This window comes from Populus nigra, chromosome 4 (genome assembly GCF_951802175.1).
Source record: "Populus nigra chromosome 4, ddPopNigr1.1, whole genome shotgun sequence".
Classification (NCBI taxonomy): Eukaryota; Viridiplantae; Streptophyta; class Magnoliopsida; order Malpighiales; family Salicaceae; genus Populus; species Populus nigra.
The window spans coordinates 23,742,256-23,766,750 of record NC_084855.1 but is presented as its reverse complement, the minus strand read 5'-3'; the positions used below and the strand labels follow the sequence as shown (position 1 = coordinate 23,766,750).

The window sequence follows — 24,495 nt, the reverse complement described above, 5'->3', positions numbered from 1 at the left end:
ATCATCCCCATAACTCAAATATTCACTTTACTCCCTTGACATAATATTTTTCTTATTAATTATATAGAATTTATTTAGGGTTTACAGGGTAGCTCACATAAAAAAAAAATATTTTTAATAAAAAGTAATTTTATAACTGAAGATGAAAGATGACGAGTTCCTTTCAACTAGAGAGATTGGTACAAGATTTTTTTATAGAAAAATACATATATTTCCTAGTTAATTTTATTCATTACACTTTTTAATTTTTTATTATTTATTATGAAAATTTTCTAGTTTAATAAAATATTTTTTCCTGTACAACATTGTTAAGTTTTTATAATTTTTTTATATAAAGAGTTGTAATAACTGTTTAGTAAGTGAAGACATTAATAAATAAAATTAAATATTTTAAAAGTCTTTCTATATTGATAATATTTTTAATCTTTAAAAATTTAACTTATAATAAATCTTTTATCATTTACCATTTTCTGTAATATTAAACCAAGTTTAATATCTATATGGAAGAGAGATTATCCAAATAATAATTATACTCATCTGATTATACAAATAATAATTATATTCAATAGCCAGGCAGGCACACAAACCACATATTACATCATATTATCAAGGAAAGAGTTCGTTAAGAAAAGCAAAAGAAAGGCACACCGACCACGTATCAAGTGCTTTTCAACTTTCTATTGTTTTGGTCGTAGGTGCAGCCAAAATTAGCATAGAATAAATATATTTGGTGATGCTGTGAAAAGCATTTTTATAAAAATATTTTTTAATTAAAAATATATTAAAAAATATTTTTTAATATAATTTTTGATATTAATATATTAAATGATAAAAAATATAAAAATATATTTTATTAAAATACACTTGACAAAAGTTGACCCCTCCATCGATCACAGCAGCTCTTCGTTGAATATAGCAACTTTAACGTGCGGGCAATTCAATGTTGATGTATTTTCCCATATAAAATGTTTTTTTTCCTCACAAACACTTCTTCAAATCACACAAGTAGCATCGCTGACTATTTGCATGGTATTTGGTATTGTGATTTAATTATACTTTTTTTTTTTAATTTTAAATCATTTTAATATACTGATATAAAAAAAATTAAAAGATAAATAATATATTATTTTAATATATTTTTAAATAAAAAATACTTTAAAAAATAATTTTTAATATACTCTTTAAAAAACATCAAGCATTGCATGATGCTGCTCTGTCTATTTGTTTTTTTTTTTTTTGAAGTGCTTGTTGTCTATTTTGGCCCTTAATTTATTTCTTCAGCAGAGTCATTTAATTTACTCTATCTAATAGCCACAGCCACCAGGCCATTCCGCAAGAAGGACGAAGTAGGTAAAGGCTCATAATGGTACTCCATCCATCATAAGTCATAACTGAGAAGGGCTGTATAATTAGGTAGCGTTTGGATCCAAACATAAAATTATATTTTTAAAAAAATTAAAATTAAAATTTTTATATATATTTTTATATTATTTTAATATGTTAATATAAAAAATAATTTAAAAATATATTATTCTGATACATTTTTAAATATAAAACACTTTTAAAAATAATTATTTTTATATTTTTAAACAACTTATAAAACTAAGCTTATAAAACATTAAATTTTCAAGGATTTGGAATTCTTGATTCAAAATTTCAAAATTTAGATTGAGTACTTGTTTTTAAGTTTTGAAAATATTTTTAAAAAAAATTAAATTTTTTATTATTTGATATGCTGATATAAGAATAATTTTAAAAATAAAAAAATATTACTTTAATATATTTTTTAATAAAAAAAATATTTTTAAAAATAATAATTATCACAATTTAAGCTTTAAAATAACATTGATTGACCTATAAAATTTAACTGACAAATGATATTATCAAATACAATCCAAACTCAATTAAATCAACATAAAAATTGAAAGACAAAAAAACCACATCAGTTTAACACAAACATTTTTTAAATCTATGTCAAGACGGATCGTACAACTACGTTAAAAGCCAAGAAACCATTATGCAACCAATTGCTTCGCTGCTTCTCGCCTAAGCTTGTGATGAACACTAAACACAAACTGTGTACGAGCCACCAGACAGCCACTGGGCCACAGCATCAATGATCAAACGGCTAATTTGCCCCTTTTGACATGGGCATTTCTTTTTCCAAGTCATCATGTTCCATGTCTCATGAGCCTTCTTTCCACCCTCTTTCCTAGAAACCAAGCAAAAGCCTGACGTCGCTCATCTCTCCTTCATTTCCCTTGTCTTGTCACATATGCTAGCCTTTCTTTCACTCTCTCAGTTCACTCTATTCTCTCTGCGTCTCCCTCGGTCTCTTCTCCCTTTCTCTATCCTTCCACAAAAGCTAAAGACAGAAAAAAAGAAAAAAGAAAAAAAAAGCGACATATTCCTTGATATCACACCTGGCACATTATTCCCAACAGCAACAAAAGAAGCCGACATCACTATATAGCTTTGAACACAGCAAGTTATTGCCTTGGTCAGTGCTCTTGTTGAGCTCCCGTATCATGTTTTTAACCCGCACGCCTCCCTAAAAGTCTAAAACCCCTTCTCTCTTCAATTCCTTGGAACCATTCAGATCCACTCTGCTATCTCCATTCTCTACAGGTCCTTCCTCTGCTCATTCTCCATAACCGCTAAAATAACTTGAAGCGAAAGAGCAATGATGGGGTTAGGTTTTGTCCCCATCTTCAGTCTTGCTCTCTTAGTTTCCATTTCAAGTAAGTGTATCTTTTCTTTCTTTAAGATTGACGAACTGGGTTTTGTGTTGTTTCAAGTCTAACCCTAACCCCATTGGTCTTCACACTTGCAGGTGCAGAGATCTCTAACAAGGTGGGCATAAACTACGGTCAGCTAGGAAACAATCTCCCATCTCCTTCAGAGTCAGTGAAGCTAATCAAATCTCTCAAAGCCAAACGAGTCAAGATCTATGATGCCAATCCAGACATCCTTAAATCCCTCAAAGACACCGACATCCAAGTTTCCATTATGATCCCTAACGAACTCATACAAAACATCTCCAAAAGCCAATCTCTCTCGGACCACTGGGTTAAAACCAATGTCGTCCCTTACTACTCCGATGTCAAAATCCGATATCTCCTCGTCGGGAACGAAATCCTCACAAATCCTGACACGGGCACATGGTTCAACCTTGTACCTGCCATGCGCCGAATCAAAGCTTCCTTAAAAACCCACAAGATCAAAAAAATCAAAGTCGGCACCACGTCTGCCATAAACGTTCTCGAGTCTTCATTCCCACCATCGAATGGCACGTTCCGGTCCGATATCTCCGGCCCGATAATTAAACCGATGTTGCGATTCTTGGACCGGACCAAATCGTTCTTTTTCATCGATGTCTACCCTTATTTCGCCTGGGCCGATAACCACCAAAACATCAATTTAGACTACGCTCTTTTCAAAGCCAAGAACCTAACATACACCGACCCGGGTACAAACTTAACCTACACCAACCTCTTAGACCAGATGTTAGACGCTGTCGTTTTTGCGATGAAACGGCTCGGGTATCCGGACGTTCGTATTTTTATTGCTGAAACGGGTTGGCCTAACGATGGAGATATTGACCAAATCGGAGCAAATATTTACAACTCAGCCACTTTCAATCGCAATGTGATAAAAAAACTCACAACAGAACCCGCAATCGGAACCCCAGCCCGACCCGGTTGGGTCATACCCAGTATCATCTTCGCCCTGTATAACGAGAACCAGAAACCGGGTCCGGGTACGGAGCGACATTTCGGATTATTGTACCCAAATGGGACCAAAATCTACGAGATTGATCTCAGTGGAGACACGCCGTTATCAGAGTACAAAAAGCCCTTGCCGGCTCCGACCAATAACGAGCCATATAAAGGGAAGATATGGTGCATGGTTGCTAAAGGAGTCAACGAGACTGCAGTGGGAGATGCGTTATCATATGCTTGCTCGCAGGGGAATAAAACTTGTGACGCGATCCAGACCGGAAAGGAGTGTTATAAGCCGGATTCGTTGTTTTGGCATGCGAGTTATGCGTTTAGTTCGTATTGGGCCCAGTTTAAGAAAAGTGGCGGGACCTGCTCCTTCAACGGGTTAGCTACGATGACGCCTAAGGATCCAAGTAAGTAGTTTGATTAATTATGCCCGTTGATTTTATCTTTGGTCGGTCCGTTTATGATTGATCATTGTTGCTTGGTGTTTCGTTACCGTTGATATGACCAGTTGTGGGATGGTGGGCCCAATTTGAGCGACCAGTCCCTGCTCAAATTTAGGGCATGATGATCACTTCAATTATAAATTATTTGGTCAAGAGTAGCCCTTAATTTTCGACATGGAGAATTTCATTAGTTATTCAAATTTGGCAGGCAGCATTTGTTTTGAAATTATAAAAAAATCCTGTGGTTGCAGAAGAAATTTTATGGTACTAACAAGTAGATATCTAGGGCTATTTTGATGATGGGATCTGTCGTTTTTTAAATTTTATTTTTGATATCAAACCTATAAAAAAAAATTACTTTAAAAAATAACACATTTTAATTACAAAAAACAAACAAACTCATAGAGAATAAGAAAAAGAAAGATGAATACAATAAAAATAAAAACAGAATTAAGAGATAAATTTTTGATACTAGAAAGAATTATTATCATTTGTTTATGGTAGGATTCATATGTGATTCTTTTTATATTCATCTCTCTTCTATATTACGAGGCAATGTCGTTTATCCTGTGTTTGGCATGGAAAAAAATAAAAAAAAAAAATTTTTCAGGCTCAACGCATGCGCTAGATTGAGAAAATAATTTATTTTCCTCTGGGATTTTGTTATAGGTTTTGGACATTGCAAGTTCCCAGGTGTAACTCTTTGAGGGGGAGCTGTCAGCTGTCCATCTGGGCAAAGGGCACAAGGATGCAGGAAGCCATGAACTGACGATTTTGGTGTTCTCATCTTGCAGAGCTAGTGATTTTGGTGCCCCGTTTAATTATTACTTTATTTATTGTAATAATATCGTCAATCTTTTGAGGCCTTTACTGTCCATATCTCTAAGGACACTTCATGACTCAACCACACGGTTAATTAAAGTGGGCGACACCTAAATCACCTTGGTCTATGTATTTTTTTCATTAAAGAGTTGATTAATTTGTGCTAATTAGGGCAGATTATTAAGATGGTTTCCAAAATTGTTGTTGGTCCATACTTTATTTTAGTTTGTTGTTTAGTTAGTCATTGTTTTTTAATAATAATAGTCTCTTTAAGAAGGCAACGGCTCTTTTGTCAGGGTCTATTCTGGTCCTGGAATCTGACACGTGTTGCATGTCAGCAGTACCTTTTGTCTTCGCATTTTCCTCCAGTGGTGGGTGGGCCATCGCACAGGTAGCGTCGTTCCCTCGTGCTAGATTCTTTTCATCTCGAAGAAACCATTCTTTAATGAAGTCAAGAAGACTCCGCTGCGGACTGAGAAGAAATTGTCTAGAAATGTCGTGAAAATCGTGTTATTAAAAAATTTAATATTTTAAATTATTTTGATGTAATAGGTTAAAAATAATTTTTAAAAAATAAAAAATAATTATTAATATGTATTTTGATATGAAAAGTTATTTAAAAAATAATTATAATTACACTGTCAAATATATTCCGTGAGGGTTTAAAATTATGGGCTAGATAGTTGTTGTGTATTTTTTATATATATAAGTATATTAAAATAATATTTATTTTTAATTTTAAAAAATTATTTTCAACTTAATTCATTAAAATAATCTAAAAATATTAATATATATATTAATTTAAAATAAAAAAATAAAATTTTTTAAATTTTTTAAAACGTTTGAACGAACTTAGTTTTATAATTCAAGTGACCAATTATTTAATATAATTGGGATGAGCATTAGGCCAGGATGAGCTCCAGCACAAAGTTTTATTCTTTACTTGGTTTAGAGGGTGTTTATTTATGCGGCTGCGGCTGCGTTTTAATTAAAATGTAGTCGTAGTTTGCAGTTGTTTGGTAATAAAAAAAATGATTTACTATGCATGGATCCCATATAATTTTTGCATTCGAAACGCTGTCAATGAAAAGCAAGGAAATCCTGCTTTTCACGCACTGTGCATGTTAATTGCACTGTTCACACATGTTTCTTTTTATTATTATTTTTATTTTTTAGAGTGTTAATTTTATTAATATTTTTTTTTAAAAAAATTAGTTTAGAGTGAATTAAATTTATTTGCACCATGATGTGAACAATATAATTTTTTTTCCCGAAAAACTAGTATAGAGTGAATTAAATTCACTCGCACTGTAATATCAATTTTTTACCTGATAATATTTTATCTAATTTTATTACACGCTCAAAAAATTATGAAAACTGTAGTTCTTATCGGATGAATTTTGTACGTAATGGAATTATAAATAGTTTAATGAAATAATAAAAAATATTTTATATAAAGTATTATTTATTTCATGATGTAATAGGAGTAATTAATTCTACAATATTTAAAGTTAAAAGCATCAATATTAATATATATTTTTTAAAATTATTTTATAACCTCAATTTCAAAAGCATTCTTAACCAAACACATTAAACTATTTTTTTTCCAACCTCAATTCCAACCACAGCTTTTCCCAAACACCTATTTTTTCAAAATAACCTCAACTAAAAATACTTTTTATAAAACAATTTTTTTCAAATCACAACCACAACAGTTACCACAATACCAAACACACTCTTAGTAAAATAAGAGGTGAGAATTCGGTTTTTTAGTTTTGAACATTTAAGTTAAATTAAGGTTTAGTTTTTCAGTTTTATTTTTAGCTAAAATTCTAATTTCTTTAATTCTAATTTTCAGTTTGTTTAGCTAAAAATCTATTTTTTTAAAATTCTATTTAGTTTGACACAAAAATTAATTTTATTTAATTATATTTAGTTTGTTATAAATTAACCTTTCAGGTGTTTTTGAATTATTTTGATACGTTGAAGGAAAAAATAAATTAAAAAAAATAAAAAAATTATTTTAATATATTTTAAATAAAAAAACATTTTAAAAAACTTTTATCAAGGATGAAAGATTCGAAACACCTATGAGATGATATGACTGAGAATGCCAATGAAATCAAGGGTCAAAGTCCCCGGCCCGGCATGAATTGAATTGTCAAGACAACCAGATGAGTAATTTTATTCAAGTTCTAATTAGTAATTATATATTAAGGATTTCACTGCATAATTTTTTAACGTTCAAGGATGAGTTTGAAACTTGAAAATAAGCTTTAAAAAATCATGGCAAAAAGATAAATAAAAAGTAAAAACCATGAATTCCAAAATGGTAGTTATAAATTCTGGTTTGGCATGGATGGTTAATTTAGTAACTTGCTTACATTTTAAATTGGATTTTTTTATACCGAAATAAAGAAAAAAAAAAGGGTGAAAAGATATTGTTTTATTAAAACAAAAACAAAACAATACCGTCTTCACAAAAAAATAATAATAATAAAAAAACTGATTGATTCGCTGAGGACTCGGACACCTCTCGACTCGGACTGGATTAGCCCCGACCGTATCTTATAACTATGTTCAAAGCACTCCACCTATGACGCTTTACCAACAAGTTACTCTATTGGTCAGCCTTTAATGCCCTCCTTTCCATCCCTTCTAAGCCCATAGACTCTGACTCGCCCTTTCTTTCTCTGCTCCATCCCCACCGGAAGAAGTTTTTCTCCTCGAGCGACAGAGCAATAATGGGGCCGGTAGCAGCCATTCATGTCTTCATTTTCGCTCTCTTGATTTCCATTTCCGGTAAGGTTAGCCTCTTAGAAAACAAAGTGCTCAACAATATGGGGGAGCCTTGTGTTTTTGACTCTCCCTTCCTAATTAACCCAAATTGTTTACACCCTTGCAGGTGCAGTGATTTCCAGCGAGGTGGGCATAAACTACGGCCAGCTAGGAAACAATCTCCCATCTCCTTCAAGGTCAGTGGAGCTTATCAAAACTCTCAAAGCCAAGCGAGTCAAAATCTACGATGCCAATCCAGACATTCTCAAATCTCTCAAAAACACCGACATCCAGGTCTCCATTATGGTCCCTAACGCACTCATACCCAACATCTCCAAGAGCCAATATTTCTCAGACCAGTGGGTTAAAACCAATGTTGTCCCTTACTACTCCGATGTCAAAATCCGATATCTCCTCGTCGGAAACGAAATCCTCACCAATCCTGACACGGGTACATGGTTCAACCTCGTACCTGCCATGCGTCGAATCAAGATTTCCTTAACAAGACACAACATCCGCAAAATCAAAGTGGGCACTCCATCAGCAATCAACGTTCTTGAATCTTCGTTTCCACCGTCAAACGGCACGTTTCGTCCAGACATTTCGGGTACGGTCATTAAACCGATGCTGCAATTCTTGAACCGGACCAAGTCTTTTTTTTTCATTGACTTCTACCCTTTTTTCGCTTGGTCCGAAAACGCACATAACATCAGTTTAGAGTACGCTCTTTTTAATGCCCAGAATGTAACCTATACGGACCCGGGTACAAACTTGACCTACACAAACCTCTTTGACCAAATGTTTGACGCTGTCGTTTTTGCGATGAAACGCCTCGGGTATCCGGGTATTCGGGTTTTTATAGCAGAAACGGGCTGGCCAAATGGTGGAGATTTTGAACAATTAGGAGCCAATATTTACAACTCTGCCACGTACAATCGCAACGTTGTAAAAAAGCTAACCACAATACCCGCAATCGGCACCCCAGCCCAGCCCGGTGTGGTCATACCCGCTTTCATCTTTTCGTTGTACAACGAGAACCAAAAACCAGGTCCGGGAACGGAGCGACAATTTGGGCTGTATTATCCGAATGGGACAGAAGTGTTCGAGATTGATTTGAGTGGGAAGACACCGCTTTCGGGGTATAAAAAGCCGTTGCCGTTGCCAACCAATAATGAGCCTTATAAAGGGAAGCTATGGTGTATTGTGGCTAAGGAAGCCAATAGGAGCGCAGTGAAAGATGCCTTAGCATGGGCCTGTTCACAGGGGAACACAACCTGTGACGAGATCCAACCCGGGAAAGGGTGTTATAAACCGGTTTCATTGTTTTGGCACGCGAGTTATGCGTTTAGCTCGTATTGGGCCGAGTTTAAGAAGATTGGCGGGGTCTGCTCTTTCAACGGGCTGGCTACAACGACGGTTAAGGACCCAAGTAAGTTACCGAGTTGTCTGTTGTTCTTTTTCGTCTTTTGCTTTTCCCTTGTTTTTATTAGACGTGATGCTATCGATGCCTCACTGCCATCGTCAGATTTGAGGTACGTGGGACCCAGTGTCCTTGTAGATATACACCACCGATTACCTAAGCCACCGCTTCTGCATTTTTTAGATTTAGGTTGTGTTTTTTTTTTATTATTTTAAAAGTGTTTTTAAAAAATATTGATTTTTAAATTAATAATTTTTTGATGTTTTTTTTATTTTAATTTGTTGATATCAAAAATATTTTTAAAAAATATAAAATATTATTTTAATGTATTTTTATATAAAAAACACTGAAAAAATTAATTATTAAACAAAGCCTTAATAATTATTACTGTTATTGGGTCAAGGTTTATATACTATTTGAACAACAAAAAAGTGCAAGGATCTGTTTGCTGACGTGGTTTGAATGAACGAGGAAAACACAACTAAAATTGTAATTTGAACGAATGAAAAATATATTTGGGAGTACTGAATTTGTAATTCCATTTCAGGTTTTGGACAGTGCAAGTTCCCAAGTGTAACTCTTTGAGCGTTGTCTGTCCCTCTTCTGTAAAGGTAACGAGGAATTTGCAGGAACTCACTCCCTGCCCAGGATATGTTGTAATTAAAAGAACCAAGCATTTCATTGCTCTACACCCCTTTTAATTGCTTTCACCATTGAAATAAGATCATCATTTTTTCTAGGTAATTCCTGTTCTTGTTCCTATCTAGAGACAATTCCCAATTCAACCATGATCAAAGTGGGCACTTAATTCACTTTCCTTTATTATATTTCGATGTCGTTTTGCTATGTAATTGGCTTTGTATATAAGATTGATTGAATTTGATCAACTCTAATTTTTTTTATTTAAAAAGGTGCATGATTGCATAGATAACCTAAACTTTAAATATAAGTCATACCAGCAAAATAATTAGACATGACTTGGCTAATATTTAATTTCAGGTTAAACAAGATAGTCTAGGTTAATAAAAAATGATGTCAACCATGTCATTTTAATTTTTTTAAATTAAATTAAATATTAATCGAATTAAAAAGATCACCAAAATAACACACTAAATTAATTAGATCCAACCAAGTAAATTTCAAGTTGGTTTAAAAAAACACTTAATCCAAAATAAGAAGTTACCGGTTTGAATCTTACAGGTCTTATGATTATTGAAGATTTACACGATTATTAATTTCAGAGTTTTAGTTGAAATGCGTATAAACTAACTAAATATCAATATTAATTAAATTAAAAAAACCCACATCAATTGGGTCGGTCCAGTAACTGCAGTGGAAGGGTGCATTTGCTCGCAGATAACTCTAGCAAATCAATAATCTAAAATGTGTGTATAAAAAACACAGGCTCGATGGTCTGGGGATATTTTATTGATGTGGGCGAGCTGGCCCTATTTTGTCACGTAGCTTTCACAATAACTCAACATCAGCGCCTTTAAAAGTGAATTTAAATTTAAATACATTTTTTTAATTCAGTAGTTTAATTAATAATTACCATGACAGTTGTCAATTAATTAAAATAACTTGTTGTAGCCAATTTAAATTATACAAGGATTTCTTAGAAGATTAATTGTAGTCAATTTAAATCTCAATAGGTTTCGTTAGCTATGTTGTTTCTAAAGGTTATGTTGTTCTATTCAATTTAAAATATATTTTTAAAATATAATTTAATAGGTTATGTTGTTCTCAACACCTATTAAAAATATTTTTGTATTCAATTTAAATTATAGTATATTTTTTTAGAAGATTGGTTCTATTCAATTTAAATTTCAATAGGTTAATAGGTTATGTTGTTTTGAAAAACATAACCTATTAAAAAAATTAATTTAATTTAAATTTAAAATAATATCGGTCCTTTTCAAAGAAAAATAAATTTCATGTTATTTACAAATGAAAATTATTGGTTGTAGTTGATTTAAATTTTCAATAGGATTAAGTAGCTCAATTAGTAATTATAATAATTATCAATGAAAATGGTTAGTTGTATTCAAATTAAATTTCAATAGAATTTTTTTTAATTAATAATTATAATAATTATCAATAACAATAGTTAGTTATATTGAATTTAAATTTATAAATTCAATGGGATACTAAGATAATTATAGTCGATTTAATTATTATTTTTAAATTAATCCTTGGAGTAGCGATTTGTCATTTGAAGTTCATAGATAGGGTCCGATATACAGAGGTTGTCTACTTCAGTTAAAGTAAGGAAATAAAAAATCATGACAAAAAATAAATAAATTAACAATAAAACAACTATTGGTTTTTAGAATTTCGTATATATTTCAATTTATAAAAATTAAGAAAATATTTAATGACAAAAACAACTGAGACTAATCATTAAAGAACAGCAATTAATCCAAAACCAACACCACACTTACCAAATCATAAAACCAAAAAAATAATTAATTTAGGAAAACCAAATCAATGCAAACTTATTAGAGTGTTTGTTAACGTGTGGCCACACCGTATTTTTATAAGATAAATCGATTTTTTTTGTTTTTAATTAATATTTTTTTGTTTTTAAATTGTTTTAATATACTAATATAAAAAATAATTTTTTAAAAAAATATTATATTAATAATTTTTTAAATAAAAAATACTTTAAAAATCAACTATTATAACAATATAGGTTACTAACTCTTAATTTCCCAACTTCATCGTCAAATAAAGTTTATTTAAACTTGGAAACATAGTTGATTTTCAAATAAATAAATTGTGTAATTTACAAATCTTGGAGCCTATAAACTGTAAACACAAGTATTGATTTTAAAATCTGCAAATAAAAGAATTTATGTAAAAAAGAAATTTTCGAATCTTTTTATTTGATTTATAAATACAAGTCAGAACAAATATACAAGAATACCCAGCAGTTTATGGATGAATATGCTAGCGAAAAATATAGCAAATTGTATAAAAACTAGCTAGAGGTTCATGGTCCTTCGGAGATATTTTATTAATGTGGGCGGGATGACCCTATTTTATCATTATTAAAAATTAACATTAATAGTTAATCCAAAATAAAATATTAAAAGAGAATGAAATTTTATTATACCATTCCTTATAAAATACTATTCATTTCAATAGTGTTTTTTTAAATTATATTTATTTTTTTTATTTTAATTACATCTTTCAATATTAAATTTATTAAGAAGTAGACTTTATAATTTTGTTATTTACTTTTTATAAGGTTATTCTAATCTCACAACTTATATCACAAGTTTAACTAATTAAACTGTCCGTCTCGAGTTTTTTTTATTTTTTTATTGTTTTTTTCTCAAATTCATCATTTAACACTGAGTTGATTATAAATTAGGCTTCAAAATTTATTTTGATTTTTTTTTCTATTAAATTATCCTCATCTTATGACTCGAGTCGCAGGTTTTTTTGTATCATTTTTTTAATCAATTTTTCAATTACAGATTAAACTACATACTCCAACATTAGGTTTATCGGGGATTGAACTTCATAATTTGTTTTAATTTTTTTTCTATTGAGTTATCTAGTATCATGACCTAGATCGCAAGTTTGACAGGTTAATTAGAGTTGATTCAAGTTAAAAAAAAATTATCCTTTTTTAAATTGATTTTTTTTTTCAATTTCATTATTTAACATTGAGTTTATTGGATATTATAATTCATAATTTCTTTTGAGTTACTTTCTACAGGATTATCATGGTCTCATGACCCAATAAGTAGATTAACAAGTTACTTGAGTTGACCCAAATCGATCCAATATGTTGTCGTCTTGATATTTATAAAAAAAAAAATCATAATGATTATTTATTTTGAATCAAACTAGGTTTTTACCAATTATTCTCCTTTAAATCTATCAAGTTAACTGGATTGCATCAAATCAACATCTATATGTTTTTTTTTTCTAATAGAAGAAACATTAACAAAAACTATACAAGTTTTTATGTTAGAAAATTAATTTAATCCGCCATGAAGCACGAGCTAATGATCTAACACTAGTTTCACTGTTACTCAACATCAGCGCAATTAAACCTTGCTTATTTTTGTTTTTTCTTTTAATGAAAGTTGAATATCTTTTGGTCTTTTTCCGATACTTGCAACGCTTGTTATAAAAATCAAATCAACCTGACAGGATAACTCGGTACCTAAACCTGCTAAGGTTAAAGAAAAAAAAAAGGAAGGAATTGCCTTGGCCTAACTTGATTAAAAACCCGGATTGACCTGTCACCTTATAAAATTTGGTCATTGGTTTTTTTTAATCAAAATGATGTTTTTTTTTATCTTTGTAAAAACAATTTTTGAGTTAACATGGATTGATCATCCCTACCTGTAACTTGAGTCTCATTCTAGGTTAATCTAGGTCAAGTTTTAAGACTATGCTTGTAACCATTTTAATCATGTTCTAAAAAAAACTAACGAATTACTTATGTATTTGACCTCTTCACTCTTAATTTAATCTTATCCTATCATTTTTACAATATTAACATAAACTAGTAGATGAGGGGAATTAACTGCTTCCCTCCTCGCAAAACATTGTTAACTTGAACAATATTTTTAAATTAAGATTTAGTTTTTTTTATTCAATATTAGATTTGTGTATCGCGGTTTTATTACCTAAATTGTGGATTTAAAGAGTTATTTGGGTTTTTTATGTCATTTTTATAGTTGATTTTTTTCTCTTAACATTTAGTTGATTTGAAAATAGATTTCATAATTTTTTTTTTATTCTGCTTTCTATAAGGTTTTTCTGGTCTCATTACTTAGATCATGAGTTTGGATGGTTAACCCTGATTGACTTGAGTAGTTTTTTTTTAATTTTATCCTTCAATATTGTGTTTGTTTATCTTGGACTCATGACCCGAGCCGTGAGTTTGACTCTCTTTTTTAGTTGATTTGTTTTTTTCAATATCACCCTTCAATGTTTGATTGATTTAGAATTAGACTTCATAATTTTCTTGGTTTACTTTCTATAAGGTTATCTCAATCTCATTACTTGGGACAAGGGTTAACCTAGGTTGACTATGATCATTTTTTAAAATTGATTTTTTTTTAATTTTATCATTCTACGTTAAATTGATTGAGAATTATACTTTATAATTTGTTTCGATTTGCTTTTTATGATGTTATCTCAATCACATGACACAAGCTGCGGCTTTGACATGTTAACTCGGGTTAACTCATTTTTTTTTATTGATTTTTTTTTCAATCTCATCCTTTAACATTGGATTGATTGGAAATTATTTTTCATAGTTTGTTTCGATTTATTTTTTATGAGGTTATCTCAATCTCATGATTCAGGTCGTGAATTTGACATATTTATTTGAGTCGATCCATTATGTTTTTATTTTAATATTTAAAAAAAGATATCATCTTTATTTTTTTAGCCAGACTATATTTTTAATAGTTAGTCAAGTTATCTTTAAACTTGTCAAGTTGATCAAGTCAGCACCTATATGATTTATATTTTTTTATTAGAAAACATGATAATAACATGTAGATATTTTTTTTTCATTAAAAAATTAATCTGATTCTTAAGGAAAATGATGTTTTATTCTATATCATTTACAACTCATTGTTATTATGCTTCTCTCCGATCACGACTTTTCATGAAAAAGGTCAAACAGAAGGATGGTAATGGTATTAAAAGAAAAAAGTGGGTTTCGTTCTTTTGGAATAAATATTATACGATCACATTCTCATTAATATTTTATAATGACAATTCTTTTCATAGTCTTGAGAGAGCAAGGCGATGACATTAGCATAAAAATAATAAAGCAATCAATGCCATACAAAATTTAGAGTAGATAATCCAATTAATGGATACTCTCTTTAGGTTTGAAAACTAATTAACTAGTCAATAACGGATAGGGAGGAAGTCTTTTTATCGCTTTAATATTTTATATGAAATAAAATAAACTATATGAAAAAGATGGGTGCTTGGAGATAAAAATATTGAATTAATGATCTTTTCAATAACTATAATTTTAAAGCCATTAAATAGTTCAAGTATGTAAAAATTATTTATATAATTCTTCAAATTAAAGGTATTGATGATTTTATTTTTTTGATTAAGATTAGTTTACAGGGTGAATTATTCTTAGACTCCAGATTTTTTTTAAAATATAAAAAAGTTATTTAGATAGGATATAATCATGTGATATTGCTGTTAAACTTACTCTCAGTAGGTTAATTTTACAACTTTTTAGTCCTATTATTTCTCTAATTAGAGTTTAAAATTATACGAGAGTTATTCCGATATGATCTAATTAACTTAACAACTCTTAAAATAATAAAAAACATAATTTGACAAAAAAACAATTTAAGATGAGTTTTATATATATATATATATATATATATATATATATATATATATATATATATATATATATATATTAAAACGATGATATATTTGATCGACCTGAGCTTCATGATCTAACTCATCAAACCTAGAATCCGAGTAATTGACTCCATTGAGTTTATAAATTTTTTTTTTAAAATATTTTTTTTTACTTATTTATACAACAATAAAAATAAACAAATACAAATCTTGTTAAATATAATAAAGTTTATTTAAAACTAAAATAATCTAATAAAAACAATTCATGATGAGTTTTTTTATACGTGTGTATATATATACATATATTAAAATGATGATACATTCGATCGATTCGAGCTTTACGGTCTAACCCGTCAAACCTAGAATCCGAGTAATTGACTCCATTGAGTTTATAAACTTTATTTTTTAAAACTTTATTTTTTTACTTATTTATAAAACAATAAAAATAAACAAATACAAATCTTGTCAAATATAATAAAGTTTATTTAAAACTAAAATAATCTAATAAAAATCAATCTGGAATAATTTACGAAAATAAATTCAGAATCAAGCAGACATGAAGGATGGATTTGTAAAAAAAAAATAAAAAGAGAAAAAGTAAAAAATAAAAAATAAAAAAAATAACCGGCTTCGTATAAACAGTGAGGAAAGTACGCTACCCTCCAAGTTTTTTTTAGCATGGAAAGTACAATCAAGGTAATATCCTTCCCTGTCGCCGTCGCCGTCGCCGTCGCCGTCGCTGAAGCTCCTCGAGCTGGCGTACATAGTTCTTTTTTTAAAACTACAGCATTCACTTACAATTTACTCAATAAACGACAAGTAAAGTTGAGTATTGACTAAAAGTATTGATACCTTATCCCCTCACCTAAAGCTTTTGTTATTTAGTGTTTGGATCTTATCCTTTCTCTCCACTTGGCCATTAAGAATTTGGCTGCCATCATCCCTCCCATGATTTTTCTAAGCCCAATAATAGACCGCCACCCAATCACAAACCGCCTCTCGGAAAAAGACTCGACCCTTTATCTACCAACACTTATCAAAAACCTCAAGCCCTCGCTGCCTTATCTATTTACCATCACCTTTTTATCCTTTTTAATTCTCTCTCTCTCTCTCTCTCTCTAGGGTTTTTTCACGCTCTGTGAATGGACTACAGCCTCTACACCACCAGCAACAAGACCCTCTCTCTACGATTTTTACCGTCAGCGGTAAAATCCCGAAAGTTACCCTCAATTTCGTCTCCCAGTTGGACGTTCAGGTCATCGACTGCTTTCCTTAACGGGAAAGTAGAACGAAAACCGAGAAGGGGTGCTGCGGTTATTGTGGTTGCAAGAGCGGGGTCGTCGAGCCACTGCGAGCCTAGCAGTAGTAGTAGCAGCAGCTTGAACACCCCGCTGGAACTGAGGTCTGCGGCTGGGAAGTTTTTGAGCGGCGTGTTTCAGAATCAGAAACAACTTTTTCATGTTGCTGTGGCTGATGAGTTGAAGTTGTTGGCCGATGACAGAGATAGTGCTTTGAGTCGCATGGTTCGTAGCTCTGGCTCCGATGAAGCTTCTCTTCACAGGTCAGTCATTCATTCCTTGATGCTCAATCTTCCCTTTTTCTCAATAAATAAATAAATAGAACAGTGTTTAGTTATCATACTCGATGACACGTTGTGTCTTCGATCAGCTCAGACGTCAATCGCAACCTTGATGTTTTTCAAGGTTATACGGCATATTAGAATTTATTTTTTTAAGGTAGTAATAATTGGAGTTTGTGTGCGGTAGTCACAACACAGTAACATCACAATCTTTCCCCATCAATAATCCCCAAGCTATTTACTCTCCACATTGGACGAAGGGTTCATTTACAAAATTATTCCATTATTTGTTGACCATTGCAATGATAGCTAGAACATCTCATTGTGTTTTAAACATTAGCTCGATTTGATTATTTCAGTTTTTTAATTTTATTAAATTTCATATATAAGGAATCGGTGGGCTTTCAAATTCATTGAGTTGACAAGTCAGGATTTTTATAAAATAAATAAATGGTATAAGAATAAAATAATTAAATTACAAATTAAATGGATTGAGGGTTGTTTTATACTTTTATTGCATAAAATTTAAATGGGGCCAGGCTATTAATGTCCGGAGGTTTATGATGTGATGTTACTAGTCTGAACAACAGTACCTGTCCTACGAAGATTTTGATTTGTAGCTTTTGGGAAAGGCTTATTTTTCTTCCTATAACAGGGAACAAGGCTGGCTTCTGTCCTAAATTTGTTAAAGGTTTCACATTGAGAATCTGAATTGTGAATTTTTTTACCCTCATGTCAATCAGCAGATTCACGGGTACTTTACTTGTATAAATCGAAAGAATTTCTTTTTGCCATATGGGATTCATGCATTTAGGCAATCATTGCTGTAAAATTACAAACCAACTAGTCTTAGTGGTATTGTTGCATCACGAAACAGATGCATGACTGTCGAATGATCCAGTTGCCTGATAGTCCTGCATCTGGACATTTTGATCACCATGGTAATAAATTTTCTATATTACCTGATTGAATCAAATGGAGTTACCCAGCTGCCTAATAGTGCTTCCTTACTTTCGAGTGCCAGGAGGATTGCTGAGCTGAAGGAGCATGAGTGTCAAGTTGCCGTTGAAGATGTCATGTATATGTTAGTTCTTTACAAGTTTTCTGAGATCAGAGTCCCTTTGGTTCCAAAGCTCTCTAGGTGCATCTACAATGGCAGGCTAGAGATACGACCTTCAAAGGACTGGGAGCTAGAGTCCATCCATAGCTTTGAGGTCTTAGAGATGGTTAGGGAACACGTCTCTACAGTTATTGGCTTGAAAGTAAATTCTAGTGTGGCAGACAGTTGGGCAACAACTGAGGTCCAAAGGTGCCGGCTTGGTAGAGTGTATGCAGCCTCGATTTTATACGGTTATTTCCTCAAGTCTGCCTCCTTAAGGCATCATTTGGAATGGTGTCTGGTTCTGCCCCACCAAGATATTCATCTTGGTCATAGGACCACCCTTCAGTTTCCAGAATCACTGCCTTCTTATGGATTAACAAATCTTGTTTTTGGTCACATAAGCAACAAGCAATCGACGTCACAGGGAACAAGGTTAAACAGGCCGAAATCAGAAAATGAAAAATTGAAGTGCTACCTGATGGGGTTTGATTCCGAGACACTGCAAAGATGTGCAAAACTGAAATCTAAGGAGGCTGTGAATTTGATTGAGAAGCACAGCTGTGCACTGTTTGGAGATGAGAAGACCGGCGTGCTTGAGAATGATGAGGTGATCTTGACCTCGTTTTCGAGCTTGAAGAGATTGGTTTTGGAGGCAGTTGCTTTTGGTTGTTTTCTTTGGGACACAGAAGAATATGTCAACTCTGTATATAAGCTTAAAGACAACTAAAGGAGAGGGAGCAAGTTTCAAGAGAGGATTGGCTACTTGGCGAAACTCTTCTTGTACATACGAGCTTGATTGCTGCATTTGACTCTTGTTTCCAAGTTCCCGCAGTTTATTGTATAGACTACATAGAAATAGAGTTATATAGTATAGAGTGTTTTTGCTTCTCGTACACAGTTCCGCTAAGCTGGGTTGACTGGTGTTTTAACTAGCGAGTCAAAGTTTTGACTTCTTGGTGCATGTTCTGTAAGTAGCAGTTGCAGAGATTTGATGCTTGCATGCCATTTCTTTTCTTCTTTGCTTTCTGGTGCAGTGGATATGGATAACTCTTGCTGCAAAATCCTTTTCTGAAATGGAATCGGTTGTATGATGTTAGCTGCTTAAACATCTAATGATTTCTGCAGTGCGAGTTCTTGGTTGTTACTCTGTTTTGTGTTGAGGTTAAAGCTTTGCTTGTAGTGTGTACTTGTTGCACATGGGAGTGGATTACATAACTGGAAGCTGCGCTCAGACAGAATCCAAAATCCAATGAAGAATCCGGCATGTTGTCTGCTCCAAAAATTTTATTCTGCTAATGGTTGCAACCTCAGAATTTCATGCTCTGATGAACTCGTGAGCGTGGATTGGAGATTCAGCTCTGCAAGTAACAATAACTATTAACAAATTCTAGCTCTCTTTATTATGATTTATTTTACCTAATAGCGCCATAGTTGTTAAAACCTGGTCAAGCCCCGGCAGCTCCGCTCCATTCAATAACCCATGGACCTATAGCCTAGTCTAGGGTTTCATTTCGAATCATTTTGAAGATTAATCTAATTAAACTTGGCTAACATAGTTAACTTAAACCCAGACGCGACATAATCAAATCAATTTTAAGAAATTTCCTTTAAATTTTTATTCAAAATAATATCATTTCAGTTTTCAGTTTTAGAATATGTTTGTTATTCTAGTAGCTTGTATAGTTGTGATTTAAAAAAAAATATTTATAAAAAGTATTTTTAGTTGAGGTTGGTTTGATATTTATATATATTTGGTTAAAACTGTAATTGAAATTGAATTTGAATAAAAAGTAGTTTAATGTGTTTGGTTAAGAATGCTTTTCAAATTGAGATTATAAAATAATTTTAAAAAATATATATTAATATTAATGGTTGTTAATTTAAGTATTATAGATTTAACTACTGCTATTATATCATGAAATAAATAAAAAAATATATTAATATATTTTATTGTTCCATTAAAGTATTTATAATTCCATCACGTATGAAATATATCTGATAAAGACTATAATTTCCTTGATTTTTTAAGCGCGCAATAACATCAAGTAAAATATCATCAGGAATAAAATTGGGATTGCGATTAAATTTTGCAAATGTTACATCATCAAGCGATCTCCATCTAATTTATATAGTGTCATTAAATAATGTTAAACACTAGTTTTTTAAATAAAACACAATTAAAAATAAAAAATTTATTTTATTTTATTTTACTGGGTCGGATTCGGTTCAATATATTTAATTTTAGACTAGACTCGATTCGGCCAAAACAGTGAAAAGTAATTCACTCCCTTGTAGGAGGAGAAGCAGCCTTTTTCTGCTTTCAGCAACACTGCGGTTTGAACGCAAATCATGGTAGTATCCATGAATAATAAATAGTGTTTTTGACTTTACCAAACAATTGTCTTAGTTTTAGATTGACTCGATAAATATATAACCTGATTCTTAGACTGAATGTTGTAAGATCCTAGTACAGGTCAGGTCTATAAAATATTAGCATTAGCATTAATTTCCCAGAATCATCCCTTAGAATTGATCCTTGGACTGAACTTAATGTCGTAAAATCCCAGGCCAGGCTCGCCTTATAACGATACAATTGCTTAGAATCATCCACTACCAGTTGCTTAGAATCATCCATTGAGTTTCCAAGAAGTCATTTAGAGTAAAGACAACGACTATCCCTTAAAATTAATAACACCACACGTAAAACAAATTATCTACATGGGATTCTGTGGTTTCAACTATATAAACTAATCCCATAGCCAACGTCACCTCAGTTTTGAAAAGTTCCACAGTTTGATTCAATCAAAGATTATTATACACCATAAATATACCTCTGCAACATAATACACTTCATAGATGTGTCTTTGCCAACTTCCTTCCCAAGTCTTCTCCCCTGTCTCTCAAAAATAAATAAGACATGGTTTTTTTTCTTGTCAGGTTCATTTTCTTGGCCATCACTGCATTATCAAGCCTCGTTTCTCGCTTACTCTTCTCCGCTACTGCTTACCTTCTTGTGTTGATTATCCAAGGATGCAGATTACCTGGCCAAGCTGTCCAGGGAGGATTACAACAAATCGCCGATGCTATCAGGGCATGCTTTGAGTATGTCTTGCAGTTTATTGTGGGAGAGATAAGTTCTTCAGCCACTGCTGCTCTTGATCTTCTGATAAAAGGCATTTCAGGTTCTGCTGCTCTCACAGGGTCAGCTCTTGGAGGTCTGGTGGAAAAGACAAGAGCTTCTCTTGATGGGGTATTAGAAAATTCATTATCTCAGCTTGCTGAGGATTTCAGACAGATGATTTCAACTATAATGACAGATTTATGGAACAATTACAAGGATGCAGTGGGATATTTCACAAAAAATGCTTAATTATAACATATAATTTCGAGTTTCTCGCTCTTGTAAAATATTTTTGTATCATATGTGATTGATGATTTTCGATGAGGTAATGTTCTTCCCACTTAATTATTTGCTTACATAATTTTTTTCTGCATATTACCCGTTAAAAATCGCATGATTTTTTTTTCTTTCTGGATTCTCTTTGCATGCATAGGGCTGAAGCTGGTTTTGCTCCACCTTCTTCCAATGCAGAAAACCTAAATTCATCATCCATCTCTATATTTCAATTACTGGATCAAATCGGATCGAGTGAGAAATTTCGAAATTTCTCCATCCTGCCATAGGATACATGATCCAATCTAGTTTTGTATTTTTAAAATCAATTTAAATTTTTTTTTATAAAATTATTTAAAAAATATCAGAGATAATAGAATAAAAATCCATGTATCATATTGAAAAAAAAAAATTACTACTTCATAAAATATATATAAAATAAGTTTGAAAACCGGATCGGATAAAACCCTTATCCACCTTTACATTCTGCTACGATCAAATCGGATAAAAATATAATCCAATCGAATCGGCTTCCATCGGAGACCTAAAGGATGGAATATTGCATCCCTGCACCTACGATCACCGTCGAAAACATTAGAATTTAGGAGACGATTACACTTTTTTTTGGGCTCCCAACGGACGCAGCTCTGATAATTCCGAAAAGGTCACGTCTTAATCTAAAAGCAAAATATACAAGTCATGTATACGCCATTTGCCGAAAGATTACGCCTTGATCAAGGTTGATCTTGGAAGGGGCTCGTTAATTCCTAAAGCTCGAAAAAGTCAAGAGTGAAGGTTCCTAAGAAAGGAGACACAGAGAGGAAACAAGATAACCGAAGCGTAAAAAATACTTTTCATGGATGACTTCTTACGCGGACAACCCAGTCTTCAATTTATAAATTGCTATTTTCTTTTTCTTTAATTCTTTTTTTATTTTTTAATGGTCAAGGTTACCTTCTAGAAAAGGACCTTTTCTGGTTTTAAAACCTAATCCGGCTTCCCAAGTCATCCAAAAACTAATTGACCTAGGTCTTGGAGGCCATGCAGTTAACTCAAGGAAATTCAATCCATCCGGTGGATCGACTCATGATTTGGATATATATATATATATATATATATAATTTTAATTTTTCATAATTGTTTTGGATAAATTATTTTTCAAGAAATCACTAAGTCAATTATGATCCAGGGCTTAAGGCGAGAGTTATAAATCGGGCAGAGCTCTTAACTATGTTGTTTGTTATAGATTCAACTACACCCAAGTATTATTCGATATTAAATAGCTATTTGGGAGTGCGTTAAATTTCATTTTTATTTTTGTTTAAAAATATATTAAAATAATTATTTAAAAAAAAATATTATTTGTTAACACATGAAAATAATTTAAAAATATATTGAACTTTTTAATTTAAAACTAAAAAAATATATTTTTTAAAAATACATGTTCTAACTGCGATCTCAAACACCCCAACAGTTGCACTGACGACTGACGAGAACTTATTAAAAAAGAAGCAAAATAAAAAAGCAAGTTTTGCGGCAAAAGCGTGTGATGTGGCAGTGGCAGCATAATTATCGTCTTTGTGAGGAGAGCTACGGTAGTAGCACAATAGTGCACGAAGTTTCCAAGAAGTTGTAAAGAAGTCCTTATTTGTGGGTTTTATTTAGTAGTGATATTTGTGAGTATCTATCTTGGGTGTGTTGGGGTTTCGGACTGTGAGGTAATTTATTGAGAGGTTATTTTCTTGGAAGAATTTATTACAGTATGAATATTATATTTGTTGAACCACATTAAATTTTATATGTATTTATTTTGTTTTATTATTTTGTTTATGTGAGTTTTGCACGATATTTTTTATAGCCAAGTTTTGAAAAAGATTGACTGTATATTTGTACAAAATAATTGTGGGTTTTGAGATTGATAAATGTAATCATACTCATAGCTTATAGCGAGTGAAGATTCATGTTATACTTACGCATCAAGGGTTGCAAAAAGGAGTGAGCACTGGTTTAAAAAGTTCAGTTTGGACAAAAAAATTCAATTGAATCAATTTTTTAAAAAAGATTTGAACCGAACTAAACATTTTATATTTTTAAAAACCAACTAAACCGAATTTAATCCATGAATATTTTAATTAAGTTATTTTTCATGAGCTTTTAATTTTGTGTGGGTTTTTTCAGTTTAGTTCAGTTCTTTTATTTTTTTGGTTTTTAAAATAAAAAAAAATCAAAATTATCCAGAAAATTCAAAAACTATCAGGTCCGGTCATTTTTTGTTTATTAATAGCACAGTTAAAATGAAGGTGGAGCTCATGTTATATATATAAATATCATGAATGAAAGAATAATTTGAATGGAGAAAACTCTGACTTGAATTTAAGACTAATAATAAATCATAGGAATAGGGAATATTATTATTGTCGCGAGAAGAACGTATCTAATACTGTAGAAAAGTCATGAAAGAGATGCAGATTTTATTGAGATTGGCTCATGAAGATAAGAATTCTTTACAGAATTCATGGATTTTAGACTCTTGCTTATCATTTTCATGTGTGTCCATATAAATTGATTTGAAAGTTATGAGCCTTACGAAGAAAAATCCACAGCGAAGAAGAAATTGATTCAAAACATTAAAGTTATCATGCTGGTAATGAAGGGAAAATAATAAGTCGAAAATAGAAGAAATGTTTGTGGAGGAGAGAATAGCGGGGCGAAGTGTTTAGAAGCACCACCCACATGGAAGGTTAATTTTGCCTTAATGGCTTGTAACAAGGAAGATAGCAATGTGGATAATCAGTGTTTATGGTAAGGACTAAAAGAATAATTTACTCTACAAAAAGAAGAAAAATAATCCTCAGTC

The 24,495-nt window shown here is 31.7% G+C and overlaps 3 protein-coding genes across 4 annotated transcripts; all 3 read left to right on the top strand.

The window, feature by feature from the left end:
* The first annotated feature begins 2,257 nt into the window (after positions 1-2,257).
* Positions 2,258-5,274, top strand: LOC133692084 (probable glucan endo-1,3-beta-glucosidase A6). The gene is made up of 3 exons (XM_062112767.1): positions 2,258-2,741; positions 2,834-4,135; positions 4,841-5,274. Exons 1-3 carry the CDS (start codon positions 2,684-2,686, stop codon positions 4,876-4,878), a joined length of 1,398 nt encoding a protein of 465 aa, XP_061968751.1. The 5' UTR covers positions 2,258-2,683; the 3' UTR covers positions 4,879-5,274.
* Positions 5,275-7,542: 2,268 nt separating this feature from the next.
* Positions 7,543-10,016, top strand: LOC133690849 (probable glucan endo-1,3-beta-glucosidase A6). Of its 2 annotated transcripts, none has more exons than XM_062111115.1 (3): positions 7,543-7,795; positions 7,899-9,200; positions 9,739-10,016. In XM_062111115.1, exons 1-3 carry the CDS (start codon positions 7,738-7,740, stop codon positions 9,774-9,776), a joined length of 1,398 nt encoding a protein of 465 aa, XP_061967099.1. In that variant the 5' UTR covers positions 7,543-7,737; the 3' UTR covers positions 9,777-10,016. The 2 variants fall into 2 exon arrangements, with proteins under 2 accessions (XP_061967099.1, XP_061967100.1); XM_062111116.1 differs by having other exon boundaries at positions 7,543-7,800.
* A 6,557-nt stretch (positions 10,017-16,573) lies between these two features.
* Positions 16,574-19,388, top strand: LOC133692320 (UV-B-induced protein At3g17800, chloroplastic). Its single transcript, XM_062113181.1, has 2 exons — positions 16,574-17,124; positions 18,167-19,388. Exons 1-2 carry the CDS (start codon positions 16,706-16,708, stop codon positions 18,969-18,971), a joined length of 1,224 nt encoding a protein of 407 aa, XP_061969165.1. The 5' UTR covers positions 16,574-16,705; the 3' UTR covers positions 18,972-19,388.
* The last annotated feature ends 5,107 nt before the right edge of the window (positions 19,389-24,495 follow it).

What these genes read in the sequence shown, in the direction of transcription:
- LOC133692084 (XM_062112767.1), top strand. Translation starts at nt 2,684, where the DNA reads ATGATGGGGTTAGGTTTTGTCCCCATCTTCAGTCTTGCTCTCTTAGTT. An exon ending in TCTCTTAGTTTCCATTTCAA is followed by an intron (nt 2,742 to 2,833) that starts GTAAGTGTATCT and finishes TCACACTTGCAG; the next exon opens with GTGCAGAGATCTCTAACAAG. An exon ending in GATGACGCCTAAGGATCCAA is followed by an intron (nt 4,136 to 4,840) that starts GTAAGTAGTTTG and finishes ATTTTGTTATAG; the next exon opens with GTTTTGGACATTGCAAGTTC.
- LOC133690849 (XM_062111115.1), top strand. Translation starts at nt 7,738, where the DNA reads ATGGGGCCGGTAGCAGCCATTCATGTCTTCATTTTCGCTCTCTTGATT. An exon ending in TCTCTTGATTTCCATTTCCG is followed by an intron (nt 7,796 to 7,898) that starts GTAAGGTTAGCC and finishes ACACCCTTGCAG; the next exon opens with GTGCAGTGATTTCCAGCGAG. An exon ending in AACGACGGTTAAGGACCCAA is followed by an intron (nt 9,201 to 9,738) that starts GTAAGTTACCGA and finishes ATTCCATTTCAG; the next exon opens with GTTTTGGACAGTGCAAGTTC.
- LOC133692320 (XM_062113181.1), top strand. Translation starts at nt 16,706, where the DNA reads ATGGACTACAGCCTCTACACCACCAGCAACAAGACCCTCTCTCTACGA. An exon ending in GATGAAGCTTCTCTTCACAG is followed by an intron (nt 17,125 to 18,166) that starts GTCAGTCATTCA and finishes TTCGAGTGCCAG; the next exon opens with GAGGATTGCTGAGCTGAAGG.